The following is a 24,839-nucleotide window of genomic DNA, read 5'->3' on the forward strand; positions in this document are numbered from 1 at the left end:
TTATGGAACTGGAGAAAGATTAAAGTTATACTGATTTAAATCTGTGTGCTGCTATAACTTAAAACCAACTTCCCTTGGTATTTGATAGACTTACTTAAAATATGCTCTTAATATTTCTTAATAAGATCTAACTTAAAACTGTATTTAAAAAGACAGATTTAGTGACTAATATATGTATTTATATAACATATGTGCTACCTTCTATGTATATATATGTAAGTATACATACATATATGTATATGTATATATATACAGTAGCATTTAAACTTCATCGGGTGTTACATTTGACATTACTGCGACTTATTTTTCTATTCTCCTCCCCATGACCCCAGTTTATATTCAAAATACTCAACTTTGTGAAACTAGTATGTTTTACAGAGCTTATCAGAATTGGTTAGAAGAGATTGTGGAATAAATCTAAAACACATTAGAGAAAAAACCAATTCTTATCTCTGTTCAGCTGGTTTTATCATTTGAAGTTTTGGAGTTAGACGAAAAGACACATTAAGCAAAGTATTGGTTTAAATACTTGGTTGATAAAGATTATTCCTTAAAAATCAATAATAGCTTGTTTAAGCAGCTGATTCCATTCATTCATTTCAGGCAAGATTGCAAGTGTTAACTCCAGTAATGTGCATATCCTATTTCTGTAGCCCTGCTGTCTGATTTGTGTTCGTGCATCCAACAGTGCTGGTGAATAGCATTGTGTGTATTTAAATATAAGTGTTTCAGTTAAGAGAAAATATTCTTGAATTTCCAGTGTTGAGTCAATAAGCTGTAGGTTAAATTATAGATGACAAGTTTGAACGTGTCTTCAATCACTTTTTGTTTTGCTGCTAAAATATTTATGTTTAATTTTGGTCTTTGAGCTAGATCTAATATGTTAGACTTTTTATTTACACATCTAGCAGTACATATTAATATTTGGTGATGTTGCCTTAATTTAACAGCACTACATAAACCACACCACTCCAACACTGTCCAAGAGTAAGGAGAGAGAAGTGGAGAAGAAAGATATGGACAAGTCAAGGGAGAGATCCAGAGAGAGAGAGAAGAAAGATGAGAAGGACAGGAAAGAGCGAAAAAGGGTTGGTGACATTTTTAATGAACTAGTTTAGACAGCTGGTATATGCTTGGGAAACCTTCTGTTCCAAGTCCTTGCAGTAATAATTGGCTGTACAGCCCATCTGAGTAGAAGTGACTCATATCAGAGCTGGGTTTTTTGTTCTGTTACTCTTTCAAAGGTCGGTTTACAGTAACGCATTCAAAACTTCTCCCCCTCAAAACCGACCTCAAGGAACTTTACACAAGATGTAACAACTCAGTTACATTTTACATATTCAACAAAATGACTCTATAAGCAGGTGCTACTTCAGGAGTATGTTTTAGTCTAACATCTGCATAATTGTATTTGGTGCCAGGATCATTCAAACAGTGACCGAGAGGTACCACAGGATTCAACTAAACGACGCAAAGAGGAAAATGGCACAAGTAGGTATTTAACTTTTTGTGTGTGTATTTTTTAGGCTTTTACTTGCTGTGGGTTACAACTTTCTGTTCTGTTTTTAGCTGGTTCTTCAAAACACAGCAAAAGTGAAAGTCCTTCTGATTCCCCTCGCTTAAATGAAAAAGAGAAGGAGAAAAACAAATCAAAATCTTCAGGAAAAGAGAAAAGTGATTCAATCAAGGCAGAAAAGATGGAGAAGAGTTCCTCTGGTAGCAAAAAGGTAAAATAAGATGTTTTGATTTTGTTGATGTTTTTGTTGTTGTTGACAGAACAAGCTGATTTTTTTTTCTCCCCTAAATTTTATTGCTACTTTATGGCCTAAATTAAGAAGATACACTTTGAATGTATAGGAAAAACGCTGCTGAAACTTCTGATATCTTGTGGCTTTAAATATTTCACCAGTCACTCCTTGCAGGATAAGTGGAGGGCTAGTTAATTTTGGCAGTAACCAGGAAAATTCAGAACTTAGCCTTCAGGTTTTGAATAATCTAGAATATTTGCAGACTGCTGTAGAGAGCAAATAGATAAAAGCAGGCTTAACTTACATATACCCAGTCTGTAATTCAGATTTTCACTTGCATGTGTCAGCACAGCTTTTTTTTTTTTGGTGAAAACAGGTAGGTATGTTTTAGTTGTGTTTGTAAACCACCAAACAGTAGTTGCCAGTTTTAGCTCTGGTGCCAGTGGTCATCAGAGAACTGGAAGAGGAAGTTAAAATAAAGTCACAGAAGCTGAGTACTGTCATTTTGACTGATATTTTTTTTTCTTTTTAGCTGTGTCCAGTTATAATGTTAAATGTTACAGTTCTAATCAGATTGTAAAATGTGTACCATAATATGTTTCCCATATGTGTATTTTTAAAGGAATCAAGACATGATAAAGAAAAAACAGAGAAGAAAGATAAACGGGATAGTGCTGGAGGGAAAGAAGAAAAGAAACAATATCCTTTTACACAGTAGTATTTCAGAAAATTACTGAAAATGATCTTCCTTTTATTATATGTAGCAAAATACATATATTTTTTTTCCTTAACATTGAATCTACTCATAAGTCTTCAGACAAGCATAGATAATGAAGATTCTTTCAGTCAAGGTAAAAGTTTTTATTATTTACTTTGTTTGCTTTGGTATCTCCCTTGGGTCCTGGTGACTGGTAAAGGATATACAGACAAAACAGCCTGAAATCACCAAGGGGGCTGGGTGGGGTTTTGGATTTTTTGGTTGTTTTGTGGGGATTTTTTTTGGGCTGATAGTGTTTTGGTTTTGTGGTGGGTTTTTTGGGTGTGTGTGGTTTTGGGTTGGTTTTTGTGGGTGGTAATTTTTTGTTTTTTTTTAAATTTCTACTCTAGGGGAAAAAACTTCCCCATCATCAGCACAGAGGTTATATAGATGCTCAATTCTTTTTTTGGGGGGAAAAAAAAAAGGCAGGGGGATGTGCTGTGTCAGGTCAGCAGTGTTTGGTGGAGTTGCAGCTTTGTTGCTTTTTCCAAGAAAAGTTGCCATACCAAAAAAACGGTGAATTCACGTGATCCTGAGAGTCATCAGTCTTCATAATCTACTTGTTAATTAGGAGTGTCTTGCCCAATATGTTGTAAACTCAAGTTTTGTATCCTCTTCTAGCTTAACAAAAGCACCAGCTTTTAAACCAAATTGCTACACAGTGTAGTAAGTCAGTTCAGTATCTCTGCTTAATCTTTTATCTGATCAGATTTGAGGAGGAAGAAGATAAAGGAAAACTGGCATAGAAGCATTGACTATTTAAAGAAAGAAAAGAAACTTCAGGGTATTTTGGTTAACATGTATTCAGACTGGATCTTTTGGAAAAGTCAGTTGTTCTTTGAAGTTGATGGTACCCTGAATGTTTTAGGGTTTGGTTTTTTTCAGACCTATGCATATATGTGGACCCTTATATTTTGTTTTACAGGTGTGAGGGTGGGATTTTTTCTCCTCTTTGCATTGAGCCATTTTAAGAGTTTCAAAATATTTTGTTTTCAGTTATTTGGGAAGGACAATGCCCCAGGAAACTTAAAATTAGTTCACTTGACCTGTGCAACTTCAGTCACAGACTGCTATTAATCTTTCTACGTTAAGCAGTGGTCAGTTTTACGTTTTAAAAAGTGTGATTATGTTGGGTAAGCAACATAAGATGGCTGAAAATTATTCTTTTCATGACTGTCTTGGCTGGTCTGGAAAGTGATGCTACCACTTACAGACAGGATTTGCTGTGAGTCCCATTGGAAGATGGGGATATTGTGAGTGTGGTCAGAAACTCACAGTTTGCCCAGAGAGGTGAGAGGAGCTGCCATCCTTGGGGTACTCCAAACCCAACTTGGCAGGCCACAGCCCTGAACAACTGCTCTAGTTCATTCTGCCTTCTGAGCAAGGATGTTGGACTGGACAGTCTTCAGAGATCCCTTCCAACCTCATTGGTTTTGAAATTCAGTTATATGGATATCAAGTTTAAGAATACTTAAGGCAAAATTTAGCGGTGAGATTTATTGGCTGTGGACTCTGAAATGAACACTGCTCCCTTGTAGTGGTTGTCAGGGAAAGACTGTGACATAGTCCCCAGTTCTTCTGTTTGCCTGTGTCTAACAGAGACCAAATCTGAAAGGTGTAAGTGCTTTGCTGCTGGAAATCCTTGTTCAAGAGGCCTAAGGATTGCAGGTTTGCTTACATAAACATAGGATGTTTTGATGAGGGTCCAACAAAACAAACTAGAAACAACATTTGAATTCTGAAATCTTTCAATTGTCTGGAAATGTCTTCTGGGAAAAGTCTCCACTCATGGATTGTGGCCTCAAAGAGCAAAGGGGGGCTTATTGCAAAAAGGGTCTCCTGTTCCATTTGGTGTCGTGGCTCCTTCACCCACTGAAGGTGAGGGCACATGAGGGGTTTTGGGTAACAAAGCACTTGCTGATACCATGTGCTCTTTGAAAGATGTTAGTAGTAGAAAGGATGGGAGTTCAGGTTATTGCAGTAGAAAGGATGGGAGTTCAGGTTATTGCTTCTTAGTACTAATATTTTTATCTTCTTAAAATGATGAAGATACTTCTGTGAATAGATTCCAAACTGAAAACTATGAACTTTCTGGAAAGAATTTAATGGAATTTTTTTGGCTCTTTGTCCTTCATAGCCAGTATCATCTGATCACTCTGGATGGAGCTCAGTTTTTTCCCCATTTCTTTAAATGTTACTTTGGAAAAAAAGAAAAAAGACAGTCTTGGTAGATGAAGTTCACTACAGAGCACTTGCAGCTTCTTTAATAATAAAATGTGAAGTTTTGACTAGCAATTCAGTGTAAAGTGAGGATTTTCATCAGCTGAAAAAGCACAATTGTGTTTTGATGACTGTAAGTAACAAGTGCTCAGGTAAATGTCAGCTGCACAGTGGAATTCCCATCCAGCTGTGTAAACTGGAGCATCTGGCCTGGAATACTGACAGCACCACATTGTGTGCACAGTGAAGTACGAAAAAGTGCTTTGTGTAGCAACAGAGTTGTGGAATCTGGTCCTGTGCTCCTGTTTGTTAGATCTTTAACATTCTTCCTAATGTACAATATCTGATTGACTGCATTTATTTCCTGCTTAATTTAGAGTTAGTAACATTGTGAGGGGATCATACTCCTAAAAGAGTTTATACCTTCACAAGTGACTACTTGTTTCCTATTTGTGTCTTTAAATTAGTGTTACACTACTTACAATGCAGTGCTTAAGTTAATATAGTTCTTGCTGGGGAATAGAGTTAGAGAATGATGAAAATAGTTTTATTTCCCCCATTATTCTTTGAGTTGTGAATGGAACAAATTGTGAAGTTGTGAGATCAGCATTCATTTGAACAAAATCTAATTCCAATTATGGATGCCTTTGTTGCAGGTGACATTGAAATGGGAAGATATCCAGCTGTGACCAGAAATGTATTTTCCAGAGTATAGATTGCACAGAAAATTGTGAATGAAGAGGACCCATCTGCATCTCCTTAAATTATTCAGTTCTCTGCTTTATTTCCCCGTGCTAAGGACTTAATTGTTAAGTTGTACATTACTGTATTTTTAACTTGTTGCTTAGTTTCTTACACATTTATTTTCAGTACCTGGCTGAAAGTGTTACCTATTCCATATTTTAGCACAATGTGCTGCAAACAAACAGTTGCCATAGTGCAAATGAGGTTTCATGTGTACATAGTTCCACTTAGTTTGTCGAAAATACTGCCTGAATTTAGTAATTCTTTCAATTTGAAATTGCATTCTTTTAGATGTTTGAAAACCACAAATAAACAGTTATTGAACCTTTTTGGATTTACCTCATTTAAACTCAGTTTTTATTTATTACTTGGCCTGTTTTTAATATCAGTAACTAAAAAACAAAAGTTAAGTGGGAGCACTGTTTTCATGCAATGCTTAGAGATTATTTGTATATTGTGTATAACGTTGACTTGTTTAAAGAAACAAAGAATGAGCCCTGTCCCATCCCAACCTAAACCTGTGCTCAGTTGTCCCTTGTCACACCTTTTGTTTGTCATGTTGTTTTTAGATTGATTGGAAATGCTCTCTTCAAAACTGAAATAAATTAAGTTTCAGTTACAGCTACAGGAGCTTTGTATTGCTGAACTTTAGTCTGAAGATTTCACAATGACGTTTTTAAAAAAAAAAAAAGAATTTTTTTATCTGCTGAATTCTACTAGTGTAACCTTTTTTCTAAATAAACAATAGTTTTCTCAATGGGTCGTAAATCATTCTCTGTGTGGTCACTTCATTGCTTTAGGGATTATTATAAAAATTGGATATTAGTTGGAATTGTGGGAGGGTGGTTCCTGAATTTGCTGAGGAGCCCTCTGCACCTGTCCTTTAATAGAAGGGCTGGTTACAGAGTGTGGTGCCTACTGTGAAGTGACACACGTGTCAGGGTTTGCCTTCCTGCATTCAGTCAAGTTTACACCTTTCCTTTGAGGCATTTATCCCTCATCCAGAGTTCATTAAAATCTCCTCTTGGATCAAGTATTAATACTATTAAACACAGAGACTTACTTGTCTCTTAAATATTTTGAGGGTTTGTTTTGTTGGTGTTTTGGTGAATTATCCAGAGAAAGGGAACTTTAATCAGAAGTTGAGCATTCCTGGTGCTCTGTGCTTTCAGGATTTGGGACAGAGGGGTGTTGTCGTGGTGGCTGTATTTGAAATACTGAATATTAAAAAATTTTAGTGCTTATAGACTTGATCAATAACACTCTTGTGATTAGCTTTGTTCTGATTAATTAGAGGTTATTTCTGAGTGAATTGTAGAAGATTACAAACCCTTGCCCTGCAGTGCAAGGAAGACACAGACAAATTGGGAAGAGAATTGAGTAAGAGTTATCCAGCTCATTAGAGGTGAGAAAGAATTCCTAAAAAGGAGACTAGCCAAGCTAAATGCTCAGACTTTTAATTAACTTATTAGGGCATTCTAAAATGAAATAATTCTATCAAAGTCAATCTAGTCTTTGGGATTTCCTGGAGTGTGAGAGGTGGGGCTTTGGCTGGGGCTGCAGCCACCAGCCTGCCCTGGGCTCGGGGCTGTCACAGCGAGGTGGGTGAACCTGGGCAGAGGTCACCCTGGCCACTGACTACAGTGTGACCACCCAAAAACCAGGGGACTGTCTGGCATCCCAGACACTGAAAGGTGAGTTGAAACAATCATTTAAAATCTGGCTTTGAGGAACTGTGTACCTGCCTTGGCAGGAGGGTTCATCCCTCACCTGCTTCACCCCTGATGTGGGAGGAGCAGTGGGGGAAGAGGAGAAGAGATTTGGGATGGGGATGCTTATGCTGACTACCACTGGTTTTGCAAGTGCAGATACACCCACAGTAAACTGCCACAGTAGAGGGAAATAACAACTTTGTGAAAGAACATGCTGTGGCTGGGGTAACTTGGGTGTGCTCTGCTATGTTGCGCTACAGGAGCAGTCTCTCACCAAGTTCCTGCGTACAGGATGGTTTTCTACCTCAAGGAGATTTAAAAAAAAAAACCAGTTGTTCTGATCCTTCTATCCTACATGGGTCTCTGCAGGGACTTGGCTGCATGTGTGGAAATGTCAGTGAGGGTTTGGTGATGGGATTTGTAATTAAAGCACAGCTCAAGGCAGGGGGCATGCCACAGACCTTGAGTGGAAAAAGTGGGGGGTCAGTGAGTCCCAGAGGGCTGGGGGAAGCATGGAAAGAAGGGGAGCTGGCCAGGTTGTTTGGCTGTTCATGCCACTGGCACACTAATCAACTTTGTATCCAGAGGGCCAAGAAGAATGGCACCCTGGCTTGGATCTGCAATAGTGTGGGAAGCAGGGCCAGGGCAGTGACCGTCCCGCTGTGCTAGGCACTGCTGAGGCCATGCCTCGAATCCTGTGTTCGGTTTTGGGCCCCTCATGACAAGGAAGACATTGAGGGGCTGGACAGGTCCAGAGAAGGGCAACAGAGCTGGGGGACGGTCTGGAGCACAAGTCTGATGAGGAGTGTTTGAGGGAACTGGGGATATTTAACTGGAGAAAAGGGGTCTTGGGGAGGACCTTATCTCTCTTCACAATTACCTGAAAGGAAATTGTAGCCAGGTCTCTTCTCCCAGGTAACAGGACAAGAGGAAATTATCTCAGTGCTCCAGGGGAGGTTTAGATTTGATATTACAGAACACTTCTTCCCTGTAAGGTTGATCAGGCATTGGAATAGGCTGCCCAGGGAAGTGGTGAAGTCACCACCCCTGCAAGTGTTTGAAAGGTGTGTGGATGTGGCACTTGGGCACATGGTTTAGTGGTGATCATGGCAGTGCTGGGTTAAGAGTTGGACTTAATGATCTTAAATTTTTTCCAACCTAAGTGATTTTATGACTACATTTGAGAGGGTTGTGGGGAAGAACAAACAAGGCTGGGTCGGTGGTGGTCCTGGCCCATGGTCCTGGGGGACAACCTGCACCCATTAATTAAGCCCTGTCTGCTGTGATGTTCTAATTGCTCTGTGTAATCTGCAGCATCTGTGATAGGTCATGGCTTCAGCTATTCCATAATAAGGCATTTCGCCTCAACTTTGGCAAACTTCCTTTGTTTAAAGGGCAGGGGAATATTAAATAAACACCATTTATATTTATTTGCCTCAGATCAAACCGTGGCTCTTACATTAATTTTGCAGGATTTTTTGGGTAATTAGCCTGCTCAGCCCATATTTGGAATTCAAATCCAATATTTGTCGAAAGGCTTGGAATGATATTAAAAATCTGCTTCACCGAGGACAGGGGAGGGATAAACCCGAGGCTCGCTGCGTGCAGCCGTCCCCGGAGCGGGCGGTGCCCGGTGCTCACCGCGGGCCGGGGCCGCCCAGGGCTCTGATCGTGCCGGTCGCAGGAGGCGGCGTTTCCCCCCATCCCGGCCGCTGCATGTCAGTGTTGCGCCGAGCACGGCAGCAGATCCCCCTCCCTGTTCCCTAATCCACCCTGACGTTATAGAATCATAGAACGGCTGGGATTGGAAGGGACCCTAAAGATCATCTCGTCCCAACGCCCTGTCGTGGACAGGGACACCTTCCACTAGACCAGGTTGTTCAGAGTTCCATCCGACCTGGCCTTGAACACTTCCAGGGATGGGGCATCCACTGCTTCTCTGACAACTGTGCCAGTGCCTCACCACCCTCACTGGGAAGAATTTCTTACCAAGATCTAATTTAAACCTGTCCTCTTTCAGTTTAAAGCCGTTCCTGCTTGTCCTATCCCTCCATGGCTTGGAAAAAATCTCTCTCCATCTCTCTTGTAGCCCCTTCAGGTACTGGAAGGTGCTCTGTCTTTCCAGAGCCGCCTTTTCTCCAGGCTGGAAAGCCCCAACTCTGGGCCTGCCACCATAGGAGAGGGGCTCCAGCCTCATGGTCTGTTCTGGACTCGCTTCAGCAGGTCCATGTTCTTATGTTGTGGCCCCAGAGCTGGACACAGTGGGATCTCAGGTGGGATCCCAGAAGTGCAGAGTAGAGGGAGTAGAATCACTTCCCTTGACCTGCTGTCCACAATTCTTTGTGATTCCACCCAGGATATGGTTGGCTTTCTGGGCTGCAAGTGCACATAAGTTATCCCACAGTTATCTCCTTTCCCTCACTGTCCACCATGCCCCACTCTGCCCCCGCAGCAGGGACCAAACCCTTGTCCCCTCTCCCTGCTCTTGTGGCCCTGCCCCCAAACCTGCCCACAGCAGCTGGCCCAGGGCCCAGGCACTGCTCTCCCACACTGCTCTGCTTTTATATTCCTTTAATCAATTTCTGGTGTTATATCACACCCTTCCCTACTTGTTACAGCGTATCAAGCATCTGCCATGTGCTCATTAATTGGTCAATTACTTTATTTATATGCTAAACATTATCTAAAGCACCAGTCATTACCAGCATCAGGGCTGCAGTTTATGTTGTGCCTTTTTTTATAGGCTTTAAGTGCCTTACCCTCTCCTTGCCATCAAGGCTTGGGTTCTTGCCTGGAGCCCAGTTAACCCCTTGTGGACCAGTCACCAGCTCAGCCCCATTCCTTGGCTCTGTGCAGGTCCCCACTCTTAGATGGCAGGTCCAGCCCTTCCTCAAGCTGTCTCCCTTTGGCTTTAGCTCGTTTTTTTTTCTGCTGCCTTCAGCTCCTCCATTCCTGAAAGTAGAATAAAGTAAGGAAGACCTGAAAACACAACAAAACGGATGACAGGAGAATCCCTGTAACTGTCTGCTGGGGCAGGCCAGGTGCCACCGCACATCCTGGTTTCAATCCTCATCTGCTGCTACAAATTAGCTTCAAGTTCACCTTGAGTGTCAGCTCTGCCTGCTTGCTTGGAGGTGTCAACAGCCTCTTCACCAGTGGGAAATGATTCTGGAAAGCCTCTGCTCTGCCTTGGCTCTGCTCTCCCCTGACCTGTGCTCCACCACTTCTCATGGCACCTTCCCTGCTCCTGCTGCCCATTCCTGCTCATCTGACTGCAAGTTGCTGTAGAGTGGGATCTTCCCCCCTTGCTCTGCTATAAGATGTCCTGTCATCCTAAAATGCCACAATGGTATAAATAATTTAGGGTTAACATTTCAATGTTAGAAACAGCAATAAATAAATACTTAGTGTGTACACAAAGGTTTCATTATCCTGCCCTTTGTGTCAGCCCATGGAGTCACCACCACCCAGCACAAGTCTGCCAGTGCCATGGCATCCAGCAAAACCAGTGCTGCAGGTGCTTCCAGTGAGCTTGATCAACTCCATTAGGGAAGGGCAGAGGTTTTACTGTTATGCTGCTGTAAGGTGTGTATGGCAGCTCCTTTGCTCAGACTCCTCTCTGGATACCGTGTGGTTTCTGGCTGCTGCCTGCCTTGTGGGGCAGCTGCTGCCAATGCCTGCGCCTGGGGGAAGCTGGAAAGCACTTTTCTTGATGCTGTTGCAGTGCTGCTGCCATATTACAAACCAGTCTCATCAGTCCTTCTCAGACTGATGAAACGAAGACAAGGAAGCCCAGAGTCAGAGCAGGATTGGGATGTTGTGGGAGCAGGGGTGAATTTTAGCCAAATTTGTCTCCCCACAGGGCATACATGAGAGGTGTCCCATCGTGGTGGTGGGGCTTCAGCCTGAGGCTCCTGGGCTGGGCACGATGCAGCAGTGGCTGCCCTGACCCCGTTGGAATTAGCCCATGGTGAAATGCCAGCCTGGGCTCTTCCTGCAGCCCCAGTGCCACGGGGGCACTGAGTGTGGCTCAGCACAGCGCTGGGCTGCAGGCACTGCTGCTCCTGGGGCACTGTCCTCCCTGATACCAATTTTAGATGTATTATATTCTGAGCTAATATTACTTTGAAATTTATAATATCCATGCAAATATTATCTCTGTACTTAAATCCTTCAGGTTAATTGAATAGAGCTATCATTATCCAGATCTTGTTTATGTATTGCTGCCTGCAAAACAGAGCCAATTTTCCAGACTGAAATGATGAATATGAGAACCAAAGACATTTTGTAATTTAATTTTGATATCCATGATGTATTATTATTTAAATAGCCATAAAGAATAATTATTTAAAAAAAAATAAATGTTGCAGTCCTTTGCACAAAACCCTTGAAGGAAAAACTATGCCATAATGATACAGTATGGATTTTATTTTGTTGTCAGGTGTGCTCTGTACCGTGGGGAGGAGCTGCTATTGCTTTGGGTTTTTAGGCCTGAACTTTAACACTGTTGACATCCTTTTTCTCCCACTGATGACTCTGGAAACTGGATACATTACTCTGAATTTTTCCTTATATTATTCCCCCCCGACGAAGCCTAGAGACAAGGTCACGTTGGGGTGTGTTAGAGCCCAGCATTCCAGGGCTGTGGTGCAGCCCTGCTGCCATTGCTGCAGCCTATGCAGTGAAGTCCAGGTTTTGGCCTGAAGTGCACTGTCCTTGTAGCCCAAGGATACTCTGGATTCCCTACAGCTGCAGCCTGGCCCAGGATCTGTTCCTGCCCCTCATCCCTGTGGTTGCAATCCCATGTGGAGCCACCTCCCACCCTGTCCCAGCTGGCCAGGATCTCTCAGCTCACTCGTGCAGCTGTGTCTCTTCACCCTAATTGCTTTGTTTTGCCTGACTCAAATGTATTAGAAAACCTCAACGCTCATTTTGCAGGACCTGGTGCTTGGTGAGACCCTGGTGGGGCAGCACCACGCCAGCTGCTCAGGCAGGGCCAGGATTGGCATTGCTGTTCCTCTCACGTCCTCCCATTTCAGTGCTGGGGCTCAGTGGGCACATTAAGCCCTGCTGGCAGTGGCCCATTTTGGCAGGTCCCCGGGGAAGGGAGCATTGCTCGCCCCCGTGGCTGGTGCAGGGCTGTGTTTGGCTGTCAGGCAGCAGGGAGCAGGTCAAGACCGCTCTCTAGAAAACGCAGCCTGTCCGCGTTTGCCTGGACGTTGAGCATGAAATGAAGGTTAAAGGACAGAACAATATTTTTTTCCATGCCTCCCTGCATTCATTGTGTGGGCACTTTACATATAAATAGGCTCATTTCAGCACGGGCTATCCCAGGGCCAAGGCAAGAAAGGCCCGTGTCCCTGCTCCCAGGAGAAGGATGGCCCGGCACAGAGCCTGGTGTGCCCAGCACAACAGCCTGCTCACACCCACGACCCGAAGCCTTTGTCCTTGTAGGATGTTTAGGGTCAAATAATTGCTGTTTATTTTTCTCACTTAGCCCTTGCTTATTCCTGAGCTTATTTTGCTGTTGCTGAAGCCTTGGCTGAAGACATGGTGGTGGGCTCAGCCTGTGTCCCACTGATGTGCTCACATAAAACAAGCAGCAGTGGCTGGCAGCAGTTCTACAGGGATTGGGGCCAGGCTGAAGCAGCCCCATGGTTGAGACCACCTGCTGGGTGCTGGATGCTGAGCTGCAAAAGATATCAGTGATTGCCATGTATGTTTTTCCATTTAATCCTGTTTAATATCAGGATTACTTCCTACAGTTCATAGTTTGTGGTGACTCGGAAAAAACATGCTATGGATGAAGTAAACTCTAATTTATTGAGTTGGGATTAGTTGCAATGTTGGTGAAGGTTTTTTCTTAAAAAAGCATTGCTGAAAAGGTGGGAATTATAGGAAAATACATCTGTATAGTCACCATTTGAGGAATGTTTTTACCCACACTGCTGCCCACTGCAGGGGCAGAGCATCTCCTGCCCTGGCTGGAGTCCTGAGGGTTCTCCCCTGCCCCTTCCCTGCTCCCCACAGGGTGCCCCTTGGACCTGGCCAGGATCAATCAGCTTCACTCATCTAGAAAACAATAAATTAGTTGGTTTGCAGGGTACCAAACCAGAAATATGCATTTCCCAGCAGTGTGGTGGGAGAAGCACCGGTGACACCCCTGAGGCCTGAGGCCAGGCTGAATGGGGCTTTGAGCAACCTGGTGCAGTGAGTTTAGGGTGGGGTGGTTGGAACTGGATGATCTTTAAGTTTTCTTCCAACCCAAACCATTTGAGGGTTCTGTGGTAAATACCTGTGGAGCATCCCAGACTGCTCAAAGGGACAGCAGTAGGGAGAGACTCTTTCCCTTCTGATGAAAAGATAAGCAGGCTCTTTCATTTTTTTTCTTTACAGTTTTATTTACAAAATGTATTAAAACTCTTTGTACAACACCTCATCAAAATGAGGCTCAGTAATTGATGCCCACACATGCAGTTTATGCTTTTACAGCCATTAGTTTGCTTGGCAATTTTTCTGCTCACTGAAGTGCAGTTTCAACGACCAAAAATAGGAACTTAAATTACAAAAAAAAAAAAAAAAAAAAAAAAAGGAGGAAAAAAACCCAAAAAGAAAAGGAAAGAACCCCCAAATCCCCCAAAGCAAAACAAATTAAAAAAATATACCAAAACAAATCATTGTGAGACTACTGCCGGACTTCCAATAGCTTGAAGTTGGTAGCCGGAATTGGTAAGCACTCAACACATTTTGTTTTAGCTTTACATGCAAGTTTAAAAAATATCGAACCATTTACCAAACTCCCTTCACTGGTGTGAAGCCTCCACTCTTAAAAATTGATCTGATAAACATACATCTTTTATACAGCTTTTAAGAAAAATGTTTGTTTTAAATACAACTCATAACCGCACAGCTTTAGCTCGCCCTTGCTGGGGACGTGATCGCGTTCAGAAGTCGAAAAAAAAAAGATCACAGTTTCATGAAAAGAAAATGAAAACAAAACAACAATTTTTTTGTCAATATCTTGTTAAAAACTCGAACAATAAATTATTCTCCTATGAGCTTTTAAAATGATTTTATATTACAGTTTGTTGGAAATACTTATTTTTTACGAGACTTTCTTTTTCTTTTTTTTTTTTTGTTTTTGTTTTTAAATCCTATTAAAAGTTCAAATCTATCATCAGCAAACTAAACTCCTAAGGGTCAGACTGGTTTAAATGAGTTTCTTTTTCGTTGTATGTTACTGATGAAATAAAACTCTATATCGTAAACTACAGAAAATACATATTGTCGATTAGAGGTAATTAGTATGCAGATATTCCATTGAACATTTCCCATGTGATTGACAATATGTTTAAAGGTTTGTGGTTTCTTTTTTTTTTTTTTTTGTCTTTTCCCTTTTTTTTTTTTTTAAATTTTTTATTTTTAAAGATGAAGTTAAGTAGTTTCCAGGCAGAGGTTCCAGGCTGAAATGCTGCTGTCTAAGACGCTGGATGTGAGTAATAGCGAGCCCCTGCCTGGAGCAGAGCTGGCAGAGCACGGTGTCCTCCTCACTGAGAGGCAGGGACAGGAGCATCCTCTCACCAGGAGCCATGAAACAAGAGTTGGCAGGAGCTGATATAATATAACAGTACTAGCAGGAGTCATGTTAGATCGCTTACTATTACTCTGGAACTGCAGCTCTAATTTGAGTTACTATCCTCTTCCCTTACTTCTGTTTTACAAGGACCGTTACTGAGAAGCATTAGCTGAGCACAGTGCTAGTTGGGAGAGAACTGGGGTGAAGCAGAAGCAGGCCTGGGAAAAACTAACCTGCCCTTCTCTTGCTTCATTGCTTGATATTAAACAGTGAATTAAAATGCAAATGCACAGCAAGAAAAGAGATATATGGTCTGAACCTAAACAGCAAGTAGCTTTTCCTTTATTTTTTTATTTTAAAAGCCACCCAATGTCATTTTAATAAAGCACCTGTAGGTATGCCTGATGATAGAACAAAAAAAGGAATGCAATATTTTCTGCCTGCACTTTAGCTACCTTGTCAAGGAATTAATTTACTGATCTGGAAGCAAGACATGCAGTTCCACAAATTCCCTTCTTTTGGATTTACGGATTCACAGTCATTGACCTTAATTGGTTTGAATGCACAGACTCTTTTCTTCAGGTGTTACACCTTTTACTGTTATACAGGATTGCTCAAATTAGCTGGAAAGATCAAAGTGGCTCAGAAAAAAAAATAAAATCACACCACTGTAAGTAAATACTGAAACATCTTGACATCAGCTCCTACAAGCAGTGGCAGGCCGGTCCGCGTTCGCACGCAGCAGATTTCTGAGGCTTTGTGTCAGGAGGAGTTTCATAATTTGATACGACTGGGGTGGCTGAGGAAACCGGCTGCGATTTGCTTTCAGGACACAAGTTCAGTTACTGTGCAGTGGTATCAAAGAATGGCTTTCGTTGCACTGATTTTTTTTACAAGAATTTTTTTTTCACATACCAATATCTTGTTACCAGTCCTTTCCTTTTCTTTTTCCTTTTCTCTTTTTCTCATTTTTCTTTTTTTTTTTTTGTTTTATTTTCTTTTTCTCTTTTTTTTTTTTTAATTTTCTTTTTCTTTCATTTTCCTCTCTTCTTTTCTTTTACTTCTTTCAAGCAAAGCAAGAATATTTCAGTGATGGTTTGCATTGTTGTGAGTCTCAGAGTCTTCCATAAGGCACTGAAGGAAAAAAAAAATCAGTTTTTCCTATTAAAAGTACATTGCACCATCATCAACGCGTGTCATGCCTGACACCTCGGAGAGAGTACGACTGGCTCAGGTGGTCCAAATCCATGAAGTAGCCACATTCTCTGCTGCTTTTCCTCTTGCATGCTGTCAGGGTGAGGATCTATAATAAAACCAGAAAGATTTCATCACTGCCTGACAGCGAGGGGCAGGAGAGCTCAGCCGGGGGAGAGGCACAGGCTGTGGGCTAACCAGGCTTTTCCAGAGTAATTTTTCAGCAATTCAGCTCTATTTTTTTTTCCTGCTTTAGAAATCACAAATTCTAGTGTAGAAGTTTTTGTTCTACTGTAGATTTTTTTTGAGACTTCCTAAGAGCACTTACCTGATCATAATTTAAAAAAGAAAGGGGAAGAGATCAGCAGCAAGAGAGATGTGATTTTTAAAGCATTTAACAAAATACTTCCATTTTGAACCAGCACGATGCTGGAGAAAGGAGTTACTCACTACAGCATGAAGCCAGCTACCACTGTGTGCAATACAGGATGGTACCAAGCTTACTTCTGATCAGGGCAGAAATTTAAACCACTGACACTTCAAGACTGCCACAAGACGATGTTTCAAAAGCCCTCTTGCAGCAGCCCGCTGATGCTCACGACACAATAGCACAGACAGTTAAAAAAAAGAGAGAAAGAGGAAACCCCAGCGGGTTCAGCTCCCGGCCCGCAGCCGTACCCCTAGATTTTCACACTTTCTGTGCCGTACACGTTGTAGCCTTCTCTGTAGGTAGCGTAATTCTGGGTGTTGGTGGCGGGAGCAGGTTTGAAGTTCTGCGTGTTCTTGGTGAGTTTCATTCGCTTGGACTCGGCCCGAGACTTGTAGCAGAACTCGATCAGTGCCACCATCATGGCCAGCCCCAGGCCTCCCACAAGGATATAGAACACCCCAGCAACATTGCTCAGGCTCAGAGCGCTCGTCTTGTCCTAAGAGAAACGAGCGACGCCGTTAGCTTTGCTGTGAGGAGCAGACGGGCAGACAGACAACAAGTTACTTTGTACTTAGTCCTAGCAGGAATAGCTGCACTCGTGGTGTTTGGTGTCCGGCTCACGGACCAGTGCTGTCCCCCCATCCCCGCAGCCTGGGGCTGCACAGCAGTCACTGCTCTGCCTTCCACCCTGTGGCGGGTCAAGCCCTGGCTGATTCCAAGGCGATGAGACATTTTTGGCCACTGACTGTCCCAGGCCTTTGGTGTCCCAGAGCAAACCTGCCTACGGCCGAGCATCCCTGGTGGCAAAGGCACTGCGAGAAAGCTGTGCCGGGGAAAGCAGTGGCTGAGTAAAACTGCGGGTTTTAGAAAAGGCCGTGACAAAACCAGAACAAGAAAAAGCCAAACCACTGCACACTTGGTTCTGGTGAACGTAGGTAAAATTGTTGAGATGCTGCTATATTTATCTACATTTCTTTTCAATATTAAAAAAAAACCAACACCCTAGGAAGATGGTCAGTTACTTAGAGGTCAAGCAGCAGAGTCCTGAGCTAAACTAGCACCTCTGGGAGACTGAGTTATTGAATAAAAACAGACATTATAAACCAAAAATCACTGGCCAGGGTTTACCTTCCTTCAATACATGTCAGATGGGGGAGAAGCTTGCATTTTTTAAGAACAGGATTCTGTAATCAGAATAAATAGAGCTGCAACCCTTTTGCTGCTGCACGGGCAGGCGGGCTGGCTGTGGGCAGGAAGGGCAGCTGGCACAGCCCTGGCTGAGCTGGCACACCACACCACACCACTCTGGGACGGACAGGCAGGTGCCAAAGCAACCTGGCTGTGCCCAGAGAAGACACTGACAGAGCTTGGTTAACAAGTCTCTCCAAGGAGAGAAAAATTCGCATATAGTCAGAATAAAATAGGGTCTACCTTGCAAGTGTCTGTGCATTTCATGAGCAATTTGGATACATGCAGTTGTAACAAACAGCCTGCCATGTAAACTAAAGATCTTACTCATTTATACCTCTTTCCAATTGCACTTCCCTTCTGCAGCTGCTGTGTGTTCACATATCCCATGATCCCAAATTTATCTCATACAACAGCTACAGGGTTGTGCCCTAAGCAACTTCCAGTCCAACTGAAATCAATGAAATTTTATTACTGGCTTCGCTGGAACTTGAAATTGTCCTCCGACACTGAGAGGGTGCTTTGAAATTATAGTTTTCTGTTTGAATGATTACAGAGAGCACTTCCAAAGGCACCAGGGGAGTTAGGCACTCAACTGCGACCGATTTCAGCTGGAGCTGGATTTCTCCTCCCCTTAGTGCCTTTGAAAATGTCCTTCACTCCAACAAGCCCAGCACTTTTACAGGGTTTTTCTCCCCAATGGGTCTATAAGCATTAAGAAAAAAAACCCCTCTGTGTTTTCTTTTAACTGAATGGTGTAAATAAATATTTCCTGCAATTTAAGGGGTGATCCACCTCAGGAGCGTGATCTCCCCTGGAGACTACAGTGGTTCCACATGAGGCTGGCCAGCCCCACAGCACAGCTGGTGGGCAACAGGGCACTACAGCAGCAAAATGGTTCAAAGCAATATAAAAAGGAATATACAACATTTAGGTAATGACTCACCATTGGGATTTCTAGATTTTTTTTTTTAAAAATCCAACCAATTTCAGACTGAACTGGGAAACAAGGTGGGAGAGGAGTTTTTTCCTTATCAATGGTCTGTCCTGAAAATTTACATCCTTAGCAAGCACGTGACTGTCTCCCAAACTGACATGTAGAGAAGCTAAGTCATAATTTTGAAACAAAAATGTGTTTTTTCAATAAAACTAAAAATAAGAAAAGATGCTGGCCTGAATAATACACAATGACTGTGCTAAAATTTGTGCATTTAATTGAAAACACCACCTTGGGAGACTTTGGGGGCTTCTCTCTGCATGTTTTTCTAGCAAAATACTCACACAGTAAAACATACTTACAACTACAGTCTGCTACTGCATATAAGAAAAACGCTGTCATGTTCTGAGACTTAAATTATTTTTTCTAGTCTTTTCTTTCAACCTTCAAAATGTAAATAGCAACTTCTGAAAGTCATTCTTGGTATAAACAAACAGTGGGTCAAAATGTGATTGCTAATCAGTACAAAAAGACCTTCAGCGACTGACCTTACTTCCGGAGTCCTTGGCTCCACATTCACCCTTATCGTACCACCATTTGTTTTTCAGCTTGTCTAAGATGCCTTGTTCACTGAGTTTCAATACTGCAAGGTTTACAGGAGTTCTTCACGTGGGAAATAACATAAATAACATTATATTATGTTATTTTATGTTATTCAATCTTTAAACTACTTTAATACTATACAAAGCGATAAAGCAGGGTTCCTGGCCACAAAGTATTTACACTGCAGGCAACTGGATCATCCCCTTAAGTTAACTCTAGAGCATCTCTACATTACCAGGTCCTGCCCATATCGCTTTGAGTAATCGGCACTCACTGTTAAATGAAGGCAGTAGAAACAAAGCAAGGCCAATTTCCCAGTTTGGTGCCCCACAGACACCTGCAGTAGCTTTATGGATTCGGGTGGGTTTGATCTAGCAGGACCCTCGTATTGCACTAACAGACAGAAGCCCCAAATCCAGCCCCTGTGGCTTCTCACGGTCAAACAGTGCTCATGGCTCCCGGTCCCCCACAGCCCACAGTTGTGTGTGTGTGTGTGCACATCTGCAGAGCAAAAACCCCCAGGGTGCATTCCTGGAGGGAGGCTTTGCCAGCGCTCTCGGCTGCTTTCCTGCCAGCGGTGGCTTCTCCAGCTCCTGTGGTTGCTGCTGCAGGAGCTGTGCTCGGAGGCACGGTGCTTGGCTGCACTCCCCGGAGCTGCTGCATCCTGAACTCCCCCAGCCCAGGGAACTGCAGCAGAAAATAAGCAAATGCAGACCTCTGTGAAGCAAATGAGTGAATATGGAAACGCTTGCTGAAAGTGCCCAGGGTGGGAAATGTTGGCAGGACAAAAGCAGCTGCTGACTGGTGCTGCCAAGAGCCCACAGCCCAAGGGTACCTGAGCTCATCTGCCTCTTTCCTGTGGGAAAGCAGCACCCGAGGAGCTCTCAGTCGGGTTTTGTAATTTCCATTTCCTCCTTGTGTGATGTCTTGGGTTTTTTTCCTGCCTACTTCGATTAGACAGGCTCCCTGCATAAGGGACATCCTCAGTTCCTGCTCCTGCTTGAAAAGCTCTGATTCCTGCTCCATGGCTGTGCAGGGCAGCTGGTGGGGCAGAAAGGGCTGGGCCCTTATCCTCAGCCATGCTGTGCCACTTTGCATGGGATAACACCAGGCAGACACATGCACGGCCCGCTCTGGGTCCATCCAGGCCTGTTGTCAGTGGAGGAGATGCAGGAGCTGAGCCCATCACTGCCCCAGTGCCAGCCTCGTGTCTGGATCTTGCTGCTCCCTGTCTTTCTCCCACCCTTGGCCAAAGGGCCTGAGACTCTGCTGAGAGGAAGACACTCCAGAGAAAGAGCAGCACAACCCATACAAAACACCTGAAATACAAGCTTAACTGCACAATGGAATTTAGGGAAAGGTCCCCAGACCAGGAGGGTCAAGCCCTGCCATGCCTGGGGCAGGGCAAGATGCTGGAAGAAGTAGCTGGTAAAGAAAAGCCCCCTTCCCTCATCTGTGAAGGAACTCCCTCTGAGATGGCTGTGAGGTTGTCGGTGGCTGATGCCGGACAGCGCTGCCCTCGGAGGTGCTACATGCCCTGAGGGAGGAGGGCAGCAGCCCATGGAGGTGGGATAGGCTGTGCTCAGCTGAGCCTGGGCAGCTTGTGCAGCACCAGATAAAAATGAGCATGTTCCAAGAGCTCCTGAGCTGAACTCCCCACTCCCACTGACACGACCCAGTGTGGTGTCACCAAGGCCACCAGGAAGGCAAGGGCAAGGAAAAGCCATCGAGGTGAGGAGAACCACCAGTCCCTGATCCCAGTGGCAGCAATGCCAGCACTGCCTGCAGAGCTTCCTGGATGCCCAGGGAGAGGCAGCACCACTTCTGGTCTGCACAGGGCTCTGTCTGACACCAGCCAAGATTTTATTTTTATAAAATGGCTATTTTTAAGCGGCAGCTGTAATCTAATTAAGTATCAATCAGGGCTGGCTGTACGCACTCAGGCGGACACAGCCGACGGCTGGCGGTGACAAGCCGCAGGAGACTGACCATGTTTGCTGGCTCGGTGCTGGCAGCAGGCACAGAGCCCCTCCACCAGGAGCCAGCGGCATCCTAAAAAGCCAGCTGTGCTGCAGCTACACTTACATCCTCCTGCAGGTAGGGCCATAAAACATTAACAGGATCAAAGCACGCTCTGCACACTGCAAACACCCTGGGTGCTGCAAGGGTTACACCCTGCCCCGCTGGGTTACTGATGGCCACCAGCCAGGTCCTAGCGAGGCCACCACTGTGGACTCTCCTGGACAGCAGTGGCTGTGTTGAGACCCCCAGTGACACCCAGGCAAACACACCATGAGCAGCTGTGCATGACTGAAATGCCAGTCAGTGAAAGCTGAGTGCCTTTACCTACCACTTACAAGCACCAGCAGAGAGTGGGGTGAATTATTGTTTAGTGAACAGTGCTCTCATTTTAAATTTCATTTAAAAACCATCCAATTCGGAGAGATTTTATGCAATACATCTCTCCGCTTTGAAAAGCATTGTACAGCTGAGAATACACAAACAATAGGAAGAAGGTTATAAACACCTTTCCTCCTACCTGCATATTTTATTGTGCAAATTTTCCCCTCCCCCCAGTCCTATTCCAAACACTATTTTTAATTTGCATGCCTTTACAAACCCCATACGGAGCACCAAGAATTTGCATAACATCCAATACATTATAGATTAGCTTTCACAACATTATACAGTACTGGGAAATGAGGAGGCTTAATATGCTAATTAGGGTGCTGTATTTTTTTTTCAAAACCAAGATTGCAGTTAATTGTGCACACGCAATTGCCAAAAAAAAAAAAAAGAAAAAAAGAAAAAGTAGTAAACTAAAATTATCTTAGCTAAACAGATGGGAATTTGCCTAAACTGGGGTTTTCACTATACTTTGTCACGGCCCTGTTTGTCAGGTGAGGTCCCTCAGCCTGGGTATGAGAGAGGTGATTTGGTCCATCCATCTGTCCCAGAATGAGGAGACGAATGGGATGGGCAGACAGGTGTCAAGGAGCCACTGCCTGCTTCTGGCCCACCAAGGCTTTGCTGGTGGAGCTGTCACTATGCCAGGGGGCTCCCCTGCTGGGGCTGTTCCTCCCCTGCCTTAGCCCATCCCGTTCCCCCTGCACACGACCTGGAGATTTGCCTGAGCCAGCTCCAAGGCCCCCTTGGCTCGGCTGTTTTGCTGACTGGGGCACTGGGATGAACATTGGTACCTCAGCAAGGACACCCTCTCAATGTCCAAGAAAAGGCGCCAATTTGTGAAGCAAAAAATGCAGCTTGTTTCATTAAAGGAACAATTTTGTCAGCTTCCAGGAAATAAATCCCAAGACCTCCTAATGCATGAGCTGCTTCCCGTGCAGCAGGATTTGAGCGACCTGATGGTGGGAGAAGACATGATGCCTCTGCAACCACTGGTCCAGTGCCTCAGGAATGCAGGGTGAGCCGGTGTGGGATGAACTCCTCCACTCCCAAATTCCCAGGGTAAATAAATATATTGCAAAGTGAGCCTGGCTGCTGGTACATTTTCTGATTGCTCATCTCTGAGTAGTTGTGTAGCCTGGTTCAATTTAACAGACAGAGTCAGGTATGGTTTTAGCTGAGATCCTGATGGGAGTGCAGAGTGCCATGTCTGGATCCTGGCATTTTCTCACCTGTTGAACACGAATCCTCTGTACCTCCCCTCAGCTCACAACCAGCTGGTCCCACCAGCGCCCAGCCCATGCCAGTGAGTCCAAGGCCACCAAGTCGTCAAGTGTTCTGTGGGCTGCTGTGGAGGGAAGCACAGGGCTCTTTTGGGAGTGAGGGCTGATGGCTGTACAAAGAAGAACTTCCATAGGTTGCTCTGGCACTGTTTGTTTGATTGGGAGATTTTTTTTTGAATCGCCTCAGGGGCAGAGGAAAGCAGACACTAAACGACTTGCCTGGGTCCCATGGGAAGGCTGTGTCCCCAGCCACTTACTTGTCTCCCTGTCCAGCCCAGAGGATAATTTCCTCAGTTTCTGTGTCTCTCTCTCAAAAGACTTCCATTTCCTCATCTTTTTCCTGGGATAATTTTGTGTCTTTCAGCTGTTTTTCTAACTAGGTTGCTGTTGATGGGCTGTATAGGATAACCTATGAGGTCCTCAGCCCTTTCCCAGGTGGCTTCCACTGTTCTTCCTTGCTTTAATTTATGATGTGGTTCTTTTTCATCTCCTCCATGTTGTTTCCAGACCAGCTCTCTATTAGTGTGGTTGCTTTTATCCAAGTAAAACGTTCAGAGGTTTGAGCGCTTGTGCTCTCTTGTGTTCTGTACACCAAGAAACCGAGATGAGGCCATTTGGATAGAGATGTCAGCTTTCTGGATGCCACAGGATGGTATCCTTGTGCAGAAACTTGCAGTGTTTTTCTTCCTCCCCATAACTGAAGGATTTTGTTGTTTCTTTGTTTGTCTTTTTCATCCAGTACATCTGGCTCATCCAGGCTTGAGCACGTGAGGTTGGATCTGTTGGGCAGTTTTACCAAACCCAACTAGGATTTTTTTTTTTTTGCTGACATCTACAAATGACTGGAAGACTTGAGTTTAGAGAAACTATTCGTATGGAATAGTATTGCCCTCACAGACAATTAAGGCATCTGCTATGGCTGATTTCTATTCTACAGGCTTCATGACAGGCTGCCACAACATGATTTTACACCTGGGACAGAGGTGGGTCTTACCGGTGTTTCAGCTGTTTGGTTTCTCTGCTACCCTGTTAGAAGACTCTACTCAGGTGCTGGCAGTATCACCTTCCCCTCTCCAGCCCTCAGTTACTGCTGGAAAACTAGCCATGCCAGTCTTTTTCCAAATTTAATGTAACACCATCTCAAAGGGAACCTCCTCTTCCCTTTGCTGTGTGGTCCTGGGGCCTCCTCCCTGCTGCACTCCAGCCCCTCTGGGCACAGGACACGAGCCCCTTTGCATCCCCTGCTGCTGGTGGCCCCAGGTGACAGGACAATACTGATGGAGTGAACTGATTTTTGAAAAACAATGTGCATTCACTCATTAAAATCTCACCCCCAAGCTTTGGGTTCAAGTTTAAAAACTCTCCAAATTCAGGAATTGCTACAGCACTTCTTTGACATGAAGGCTGATCCTGTATAAAATATGACATCACCTCCAAGCTGAGTATGTTCAGCATGCAGATGCCCCCTCTCAGAAGAGAAGGAGCTGCTATGTGCTATGTGCTCTTTGCAGAGCATTCATTACATTTCATTTCATTACTATCTATCTTATATTCATGCCATTCAGATGGAAAAGAGGGAACATGATGACTCAGAGGCCATCTCTCTTCTTATTTCTCTTTGAGACACCCTCACCTGTCCGAGGGATTTCTTGCTTTGCCTCCTCTTGCCAAAGCACTAGTGCAGGTTAGTTGCAGTAAATTTTATCTCCATTGAGAAAACTGGTGGCATTATAATATTTCTTTCTGGCCAGAACAAGTTTGAAGTAGAGGACAAGTAAATTAATCATCAAAGAAATAGATCTTTATTAGTCCCAAAAGTGGGAAGGGAGAAATTCTGCCCCTCTCAAATTATAAATCCTAACAGGTTTCTGGCAGTTTGATTAATGACCTTTTAGGTTCATTTTCATGATTTCTCCTGCACCTATTTAAAGCCGATAACCCCAAACCGGATGTTTTACCTGCTGCCATCACTAATTCTACTGGCTTAAGACAGAGGTCCAGCAGGCTGCAGTCCCACATATGATTGCAAAAGCTGGCCACA

General features: G+C 43.9%; 2 protein-coding genes across 13 annotated transcripts in view; one reads left to right on the forward strand and one right to left on the reverse strand.

The window, feature by feature from the left end:
- Positions 1-6,237, forward strand: part of THOC2 (THO complex subunit 2) — a 47,080-nt gene extending 40,843 nt beyond the window's left edge. For 5 of the 8 annotated variants that reach the window (XM_064669859.1, XM_064669861.1, XM_064669862.1 and 2 more), the window contains 6 exons: positions 951-1,088; positions 1,422-1,491; positions 1,570-1,727; positions 2,371-2,447; positions 2,552-2,599; positions 5,382-6,237. In XM_064669859.1, the coding sequence (XP_064525929.1) occupies positions 951-1,088; positions 1,422-1,491; positions 1,570-1,727; positions 2,371-2,447; positions 2,552-2,579 (471 nt within the window). In that variant the 3' untranslated portion in view covers positions 2,580-2,599; positions 5,382-6,237. Of the gene's footprint in view, positions 1-950; positions 1,089-1,421; positions 1,492-1,569; positions 1,728-2,370; positions 2,448-2,551; positions 2,600-5,381 lie in introns of those variants that run through there. The other 3 variants (XR_010433990.1, XR_010433989.1, XR_010433991.1) reach the window with 2 other exon arrangements.
- Positions 6,238-14,294: 8,057 nt separating this feature from the next.
- Positions 14,295-24,839, reverse strand: part of GRIA3 (glutamate ionotropic receptor AMPA type subunit 3) — a 147,072-nt gene continuing 136,527 nt past the window's right edge. For 3 of the 5 annotated variants that reach the window (XR_010433988.1, XM_064669849.1, XM_064669846.1), the window contains 3 exons: positions 19,055-19,169; positions 16,630-16,877; positions 14,295-16,060 (listed from right to left, as the gene is read on the reverse strand). Coding sequence is in view for 4 of the 5 variants with exons in the window: in XM_064669849.1 (XP_064525919.1) it covers positions 16,632-16,877; positions 19,055-19,169 (361 nt within the window). In the remaining variant the exon portion in view is untranslated. The remainder of the gene's footprint in view (positions 16,061-16,629; positions 16,878-19,054; positions 19,170-24,839) is intronic. The other 2 variants (XM_064669848.1, XM_064669847.1) reach the window with 2 other exon arrangements.

Source organism: Pseudopipra pipra, chromosome 13 (genome assembly GCF_036250125.1).
Source record: "Pseudopipra pipra isolate bDixPip1 chromosome 13, bDixPip1.hap1, whole genome shotgun sequence".
NCBI classification, from domain to species: Eukaryota; Metazoa; Chordata; class Aves; order Passeriformes; family Pipridae; genus Pseudopipra; species Pseudopipra pipra.